Here is an 8,957-nt window from a genome sequence, read left to right on the forward strand (position 1 = left end):
CCAGAAATTACCTCACTGATGAGCCTGAGGGAACATTAAGGAATGAGCCGATAGCCCTAATGGAGCCTCCTAAGCTCAGCACAGCCAGGCATTTGTCGTGGATGCCTATCGCCTGTTGCTCAGATGGGTAAAGATGTGTAGGGTGGTAGGATCTTATGCAGCTGCTGAGCATCTTATGTGAGCAATCTAGGTAATTGCGAATAAGAGATATTTCTCCTCCGGCTCTGACCTTCAGTGTTTGGTATAGCTCATCTGGCTGAGAAACAAAACTATAACAAAAATTGTGTGCTACCTCTCCCAGGTTTTGGCATATCAGAAACAGTGGCTGATGAACCAGAAGGATTAAAGGCTTTGAGAACTTTCCAGGGCAGAGAAGCGTAAAAGAAATATATGCTATGAGAAAGCCCTACGTTTTGGTGACAGGGCAGTAGGTGCTAAGAGCAAGCTGTACCTTGAATTTGAGGTACAAAGGAGGAGGAAGGTCCTGCAAATTCCACAGCCTCATTGTCACAAATCAAATATAACTCTCCATCTATCTTCTTTAAATCTTTTGATGTTATGTCAAATAGTGTTATTTTATTTCTATCATCTTTCATTTTTTATTACAAAGTAATAACATTCTTTTTTTTAAAGATTTTATTTATTTATTTGAGACAGAGAGAAGAAGGGGGGGAGCAGAGGGAGGGGAAGAAGCAGACTCCCCACTGAGCAGGGAGCCCGATATAGGGCTTGGTTCTAGGATCCTGGGATCATGACCTGAGCTGAAGGCAGATGCTTAACCAACTGAGCCACCCAGGAGCCCCAAAGTAATAGCATTCTTGAAAAGGAAATTCAAATACAGAAGTACATGAAGAAGTGCATGTCTCTACCTCACTCCCCATCCTCAATTCCACTCCTAAGAAATATTCATTATTGGGGTGCCTGGGTGGCTCAGTTGTTAAGTGTCTGCCTTCTGCTCAGGGTGTGATCCCCGGCATTCTGGGATCAAGCCCCACATCGGGCTCCTCCGCTGGGAGCCTGCTTCTTCCTCTCCCACCCCCCTGCTTGTGTTCCCTCTCTCACTGGCTCTCTCTCTCTCTGTCAAATAAATAAATAAAATCTTTAAAAAAAAGTATTCATTATTAAAATTTTAATGTGTATCCTTCCACTCTTTTTTTTTTTTTGCATATGTAAGCATATTTACATTTGAGGGAGTTTTGATATTGGTCCACAAATGGAACCATAGTGTTTATATCCTTTGGTTTGTTTCATTATTATATTTCTTTATTTTATACCAGTACAGGAATGATATGTCCCTTCCAACAAGCACACTTTCCCAAGTATAGAACTCAATTATTGCCTGAACAGAAAAAAAAAAAAAATGACAGTATCCTCTGTTCTCATGTGCCTGTGGTTCTGGATAAGCCCCACTCCGGTTGCAAAGAAGGGGTTCTGAGCTTTTTAGGGACCAGAGACCCCTTATAGTTCCAGAGAAAGCTATGGACCTTCTCCCCAGTAAAAATGCACATATAGGCAAAGGTTTGCAGACAGTTTCAAGGTTAAGATTCCCTCCTGCTTTAATTTCCCTTTCTTCCCAAGTATACGTTTTGTTTGAAAAGATTGATCAGGGTAGAGTCTGCCTCCAGCACCACTGGCCTATATGAGATGCTCCTCCATGTTAGGCCTCTACAATACACTACTTTGCCTCTGGCCACTTTTTTCCTCCACCGGCATGAGCTTCACCCAGAACCCCATGTCCCTGGTAATTAGTGCTTGGCCAGACTGGTAGAAGCCACTATTTCAACCAAAAGAGCCCAGTCACCTTCCCAGCAATACTAACTTGCTGGCTTCCCAGACACCCTAGGTCCCCTCACTGATGCCACAAGCAAAACCCAAGGTTGGGAAATTATAATCCTTTCCTTTGCTTTGGGGACCAAGGCCTTGACCCTAAAGGATTAAGATATCGGGCTATCCCCAGTCCCATAGCTAAGGGGATGTCTGCAGTGCACAGGGAGTGTGCACTCTATACTGATATACCATCTACTCATTTTATCATACTCAGAGATGATCTAGATACTGTTGTCTCCCATAGTCCCTCAATTAGAGCCCTTACACATTAGCACCTGTGTACTCATGTAACACGCATACGTAAACATGTGCACACACATATCAGCAAGACTCCTGAGATACACAGCTAATTGTATCTAGCCATGACTTTCCATGCCCTCTTTTCCAGGGTTTACTCAGATTCAGTCACATTCATGCTTTTGCAAATCCCTTAACTGTTAAGGATATACAAATGGCCTTAACAAAATCTTTGTACAATTGTTTAACCTGCTCCAAAGTCCAGGAAGCAAGAATCAGAAATCACTGATTCATAGGATTTTAGAATAGAAAGGTCTTAAGATTCTTTCATTCATTAAACAAATCTTTATTAAGTTTCAACTCTGTGCCTCATAATGTGTACTAAGTCATGTAGTCCTATCCTCTCTTTTTACAGAAGAGAAAGCAGAGGCCCAGATGGGCCAGGGTTGCATAGTCACTTAAATGGCAGGTACATCCAGGTGACCTAACTCCCCTTTCTGGATTCTTTATATCCACCATGCTGAACAGAAACTCATCTTAAATCCTAAGCAGTAACTTAAACCAGATGACGAATTTACGAGAAGGAATTGTCTCCAGTGACACCACAGATCAAAGAACAGTCTTCACCATGTCAGAATGGAAGGACAAATTATTCTTGAGAAACACAACTGCACAGGTAGTCATTGCTATCAGCATTATTATCTGTATTAATTAGCAGGGAGTGTGTGTCCCATGTTGAGTAGTAACGACAATGAGGGTTTATACAGATCCATAATCCTTTATCTGAAATTGCAAAATCCCCAAAGTCTGAAAACTGTCAGAGTTCTTTATTCTTTTGGCAGCAAAACCTGACCTTTCCTGAAGTTTCTTGGCAACAAAACCTATCTTCAATTGATGCAAATCAATTCATAGTCTTTGTTTATCTTGTTTATTATGAATATTCTCACATTTTTGCTTCAGGAGTATAAAAATTCTTATTATGGGTGCTCCCAGACCCCTTGTATGTGGTTTAATATAGTATATAGATGATATTAGTTTTCCAAAATCCACAAAATTCTGAATTCTAAAAAAAAAAAAGAAAAAAAAATCTGACCCTGAGGATGATAATACAACTAGGCATTACAGGCCTGTATTACTTTTAGAATATACATATCCCTCCCCAGGATTGGTGCAAGGAGTACTCACTCTTTGCCCTCTCCCAACACACAAATAAGATTAATTCCACTGAGATTTCACCCTTCTCAGACTCGATTTAGTTATATAGTTCCACTAAATTACTTAGGTTCTAAGAAATTGTATTTTATTAATTGTAGTTTATTAGGCTGGGAGGAGTAGGCTAGAAATTGCCAGGCTGCTGTAAGGGGAGCCCAGGAGTGGGCAGGACCAGCATGAGCAGATTGTTTTTATTCTCTTCTCACCCGCCGTGCTTTATGGCAGAGTAGAGAGAACTTTGGAAAAGCAGCCTCAGTTTTTTCCCAGACTGGAGAGAACAATGCTCAGAGCAGGGAAGGAGTGGGGATCCCACACTCAGAGAAGGTGAAGACGCTACTGAAGCTTTGAGCCCTGATTAAGCCAAACGGAGGATTCATGGGAAGAAATCCACTCTGGGATCTGTCTGCTTCATCAAAATCCAGCTAGCAATAAGTCAGTAAATGCAGTTAGCCCATGTCAACAGGTCCATCCTTCTCACACAAACCAGACCTGCATCATTCCCTCTGGCCATGGGAATACAGCATATGCAACAACATACACCCTTGTCTGAAGGTGCCATTTATCACTGCCTCTTTCTCAGAGTCTTATGAGCTTTATCATCTGCACCTTAGTAAAACCTCTGCCACTGTGAGGCACTACTGGGGACCACTCAACAACTCTGCCAGGCCTAGGGTCTCCTGGGCCACTGACTTAAAAAAAAAAAAAAATCACCTCACCCTCTGGATGACAGAGACCAATTGCAATGCATTCCTTTTCTCTTTGCTTCATTCTCCCTCCTTTCCTTGTCTCTCTTCCTCTCCCTATCTCTCCTTTTCTCTCTTCTTCCTTCATCAGCTCCCCTTTCCTGTCCTAAGCCTTGGTAGTCCTCCAACTCCACTGGGACACTTACAAAATGGAGTCAGAGCACCAGCCCAAAGAAACACAAGGAAAGCAAGAGGGGACATTCTCTTGCCAGACCCCTGGCCCACCAGCCTGACTGCCTTCTCTGTCCCACTCAGGCCTCCAGGATGAATATCTTCCACCTACTCCTGGCCACCCTGCTGGTCTCCCTGTGCTTCCTCACTGCCTACAGCCACCTGGCACCTGAGGAAAAGCCCGGGGATGACAGGAGCCTAAGGAGCAACTCCTCCGCGAACCTGTTGGATTTCCCTTCTGTCTCTATTGTAGGTAAGTAGTATGTCTTGGTGCCTAGTCTCTGGATTCTGGACCGCGAAAGGAGGCTACAGGATTCATTGACACGTCAGAGCTCCTTTGTGCTTATTCTTCAAAGTAATCCTAGAGGAACAAAGTATTCCTTGACTCACATGGTTTTAAAAAGCCCTGCATACCACCAATCAAATATGCAGCTTTGCATGTTAGAGGCTCTGAGAACCCCTGAAGTCAAGACACTTCATGAATTTGGCTTAACTTAGCATTTCTGAAACTTATTGAATCACAGAACTGTCAACAGTAAAAATGGTAGAAAATGCTGCGGAATATAACCGAGTAGGGGATGAACTAGTCCTTTCAGGGTTAAGAATTGAGAAAGACTGCTCAGGGGGGAATATCAGGAACATTACAGCCTGGCATCGAACATCTTCTAGTTCAACTTCATCTGATAAAAATAATAGTAACACATATACTCCTTGTGTGCTAGGCACTGGAAAGTGAGTACTGTTTTTATTCCTATTCACAGTTGAGGACGTTGAGGCTTAGCAAAGTTAAGTCACTAACATGAGATCACACAGTTCTTAATTGGCAGAGCCAGAATTTAAACCCAGGTGTTTAATTCCAGAACCCAAGTTGTAAACTAATGTCCCTCACTGCCTTGCCTCTCACTTGGAAGAGAGAATGTTCTAGATGTATCAGGGAAGTAAGTATCACCTTTGATCACCTTTGATGTGCCAGACTTCTCACTTTATAAACATACATTTTTCATCCTCAAGACAACCCTGCAAGGTGGATATTATAGTCCTATTTACAGAGAAAACTGGATCTTAAGAAGATTAAGTAGGTTGCCTAAGGAAACACAGCTGTTAAATGGCAGAGTCAGGATTCAAATCAGGTGTGCCAGGCTCCATAGCTCTGAGAAATGAAAAATCGGAATACAGGAAACATAGGTCCATCCATGTACATGACACAGCATTTTTCAGAGCCTTCCTGGATTTCCTCTTTGCCTTCCCTCAGAGGACACTTTTCTTTCAGTCCCTGGCTCCAGGTCACCAGCCAGGCTAACAAGAACCTGCTGGCCTCAGTTTCAAGTTGTTCTTCATCCAGCCAACCCTTCTTCTCCCCCACCCTGAGACTTCCTGGAGCCCCCTCCGGTTCCTCCCACTTTACTGCAGCTCCTGGCCTCCAGAAACATCTGATTTTCTCCTTCTGTCTCTATTTGAAGCGCTGAACAAGAAATCCAAAAAGATCAGCAGAAAAGAGGCGGAAAAGAAGAGATCTTCCAAGGTAGGACTGGGAGTTCTCACTGGGGTGGGACCAGACTTAAAAGGGAATTCTAGCTAGGAACTAAATGAAAAATTTTCCATCCTTACATGAACAAAAGAAGCTGAAAGCTATCTAAAGGCTTCCTGGCCTCAAGCCCTGAATCAGAGCCCCCACAGAAGCCCAGAGAGCTAAGGTTCACTAAGCAAAATAACTTACCTGCTAAAAAGCATCTTGTTATACAAGCTAGCCCTCTGACTGAAATGTCACCATCACTTATTCTTTTGAATGAATGCACTGTTTCCTAAGGCTCAGTTATATCAGAACCACTTCCCACAATTTTTTTTTTTTTGAAAGCTTTTATGTTTAAGTAATCTCTACACCCAGCGTGGGGCCTGAACTCACAGCCCTGAGATCAAGAGTCACATGCTCCACTGACTGAGCCGGCCAGGCACCCCCCAAAATTTTTGCCATAACCGAGTTTCACTTATTTACTTAATATATTTGTTTAAAATTAAAACTCAAGGGACGCCTGGGTGGCTGAGCCAGTTGAGTGTCTGCCTTCTGCTCGGGTTGTGGTCCTGGAATCCTGGGATGGAGTTCCACGTGGGGCTCCTTGCTCAGCGGGGAGCCTGCTTCTCCCTCTGCCTGCCCAATCCCCCTGCTTGTGCTCTCCCCCCTTCTCTCTCTCTGACAAATAGAAAAATCTTTAATAAAAAAACAAATTTATTAAATTAAATTAAAACTTAAGGGGCACCTGGGTGGCTCAGTCGGTTAAGTGTCTGCCTTCAGCTCAGGTCATGATTGCAGAGTCCTGGGATGGAGCCCCAGGGGGGGCTCCCTGCTCAGTGGGGAGTCTGCTTCTTCCTCTCCCTCCCCCCACTTGCGCACTCTCTCTCTCTCTCAAATAAATAAATAAAATCTTTTTAAAAATTAAATTAAAACTTAAAAAATATATAACTATGATAGAAAATCAATATTACTTGCCATAAATATAAGGTAGCCACAAAAATAAGTATAAAGAAAATGAAACATTGTTAGTGGATTTTAGCTGATGGTGTTGCCTGCCAAATTCTCTAAAGCTGAGGCTTGTTCTCTGTGTTAAAAGTCAGATTAGAAAGTGCTGGGAAAGGGCGCCTGGGTGGCTCAGTCAATTAAGTTTAAGTGTCTGCCTTCTGCTCAGGTCCTAATCCTGGTCCTGATCCCAGAGTCCCAAATCAAGCCCCATATCCTCGGGACAGGCTCCCTGCTCAGTGAGGGGTCTGCTTCTCTCTCTCCCTCTGCCATTCCCCCTGCTTACGCTCTCTCACTTTCTGTCAAATAAATTAATAAAATCTTAAGAATGGGGCGCCTGGGTGGCTGAGTCTTAAGCGTCTGCCCTCCGCTCAGGGCATGATCCCAGCGTTCTGGGATCGAGCCCCACATCAGGCTCCTCCACTGGAAGCCTGCTTCTTCCTCTTCCACTCCCCCTGCTTGTGTTCCCTCCTCGCTGGCTGTTTCTATCTCTGTCAAATAAATAAATAAAATCTTTTAAATAAATAAAATAAAATAAAATCTTAAGAAAAGAAGGAAGGGAAGGAAGGAAGGATGGAAGTGTTGGGAAAGCATAAATGATACATTGGCACCAAACAGAGCCGTTAAAGTTGAAAGAGATTGAAAAAAAGAATCCTTTCTCACTATGTGACTTAACGTCATTTAATACTCGTGTACCACCTAAAATCATACTACCATGGCACAGGTCCCCACACTGTGGGAAATACTAGATTAAGGCATTGTTGAAATGCACACATTATTCCTGTCTTAGACCTGGCACTGTGATCTTGAGAAAGTCCCTGCTCCTCCCTAGACCTTCTGTAAACAAGCAGATCAGATAATTGACCTATAAGAATACATAATTAATAAATATATTTGCATGCTAGGTATGGGGACTACAGAAGTGAACAAGAGAGATATATCCCCACTATCGTGGAATTTACATCTTGTGGGGAAAATAGACAAACAGCAAGTAAGCCAATAAATAGGTAAAATAAATTCAGATGATGATAAACACTATAAAGGAATTAAAGTGTGGTAATTAAAGTGAAAGGAAGAGTGGTCTCAGAAGCCCTCCCCAAGGAAGCAGCACTTACATACTGAAAAATTCAGTAATCTCAAGCAGCAAGTCCCAACAGAAATACAATGTGAAGGGCACCTGGGTGGCTCAGCTTGTTAAGAGTCTGCCTTAGGCTTAGGTCATGATCCCAGGGTCCCAGGATCAGCCCCACACTGGGTTTCCTGCTCAGTGGGGAGCTTGCTCCTCTCTCTCCCTCTGCTACACCCCCTGTTTGTGGTCTCTCTCTTCCATATAAACAAATTAAATCTTTAGAAAAAAATAAAATACAGTGTGAGAGCTACATATATAAACTTAAATTTCCTAGTAGCCACATTTAAAAAAAGTAAAAAGAAGTACATGTAATTAACTTTAGTAATATTTTATTTAACCCAATATATCCAAAATATTATCATTTTGATATGTGACCAGTATAAAAAGAGAGATATTTTACATTAATATGTGTGTGTGCTAGGTCTGAAACCTGGTGGTGCGTTCACAGTACATCTCAATTCTTATGCTAATTTTTAATAAAGTCAACTGTGCTAACAAAAAAAATGTTTAAAGAAAAATTTTTACACTGCTTCTATTTTAAAATGTAAATTAAAATTAAATAAAATTTGAAGATTCATTTCTTCAGTTGCACTAGACACATTTCAAGTATATGGCTAATGGCTACCTGGATTGAACAGCACCGCCAACGAATGGTTTCAGGAAAGTGGGTAACCAGTTCAGAAGCCCTGCAGCAGGAACTCATTTTCTGCGTTCGTCAGGTGCACGGAAAGAAGGCAGTGTGGCAACAACAGCTCAGCTCAGCTCAGAGAGGTGGGCGAAGCCAAACCTGAGGGCCTCAAGAGCCAAAGTGAAGTTTATGGTTTATTCTTAAAGCTCAAAGAAAAGCCACCGGGGGTTTTAAGCCAGAGTGGTTGCCTTCATAGGTCTTCAGAGAGGCCCGTTTGGTGCAACGGAGGCTGGACTGTAAGTGGGGCAGAGCAGCAGACCAAAGATAGTGGGCGTGGCCTAGGATGGCGAGGTGGTGAAGAAGTGGGTGGATCCGGATTCAATGTGAAGGCAGAGATTGGGGATACACTGGAAGGGGGAAGACACAGATGTGGTTAAAACTCTAGAACTGAGTGGGATCCCCTCGGGAGAACAGTGGGCCAAGCCCAGCCAGGTAACT

General features: G+C 42.8%; 1 protein-coding gene across 5 annotated transcripts in view; it reads left to right on the forward strand.

Moving 5' to 3' along the window:
- Window positions 1-1,185: 1,185 nt before the first annotated feature.
- The window catches only part of LOC103669820 (agouti signaling protein), a 23,372-nt gene continuing 15,600 nt past the window's right edge, over window positions 1,186-8,957 (forward strand). Inside the window, exons 1-5 of one of the 5 annotated variants that reach the window (XM_040638194.1) lie at window positions 1,186-2,740; window positions 4,275-4,443; window positions 5,651-5,712; window positions 8,551-8,602; window positions 8,716-8,949. In XM_040638194.1, the coding sequence (XP_040494128.1) occupies window positions 2,630-2,740; window positions 4,275-4,443; window positions 5,651-5,712; window positions 8,551-8,602; window positions 8,716-8,759 (438 nt within the window). In that variant the 5' untranslated portion in view covers window positions 1,186-2,629 and the 3' untranslated portion in view covers window positions 8,760-8,949. Of the gene's footprint in view, window positions 2,741-4,274; window positions 4,444-5,650; window positions 5,713-8,417; window positions 8,950-8,957 lie in introns of those variants that run through there. The other 4 variants (XR_005836927.1, XM_008698186.2, XM_008698184.2 and 1 more) reach the window with 4 other exon arrangements.

This window comes from Ursus maritimus, unplaced genomic scaffold, assembly GCF_017311325.1.
Source record: "Ursus maritimus isolate PB19 unplaced genomic scaffold, ASM1731132v1 scaffold_22, whole genome shotgun sequence".
Taxonomy (NCBI): Eukaryota; Metazoa; Chordata; class Mammalia; order Carnivora; family Ursidae; genus Ursus; species Ursus maritimus.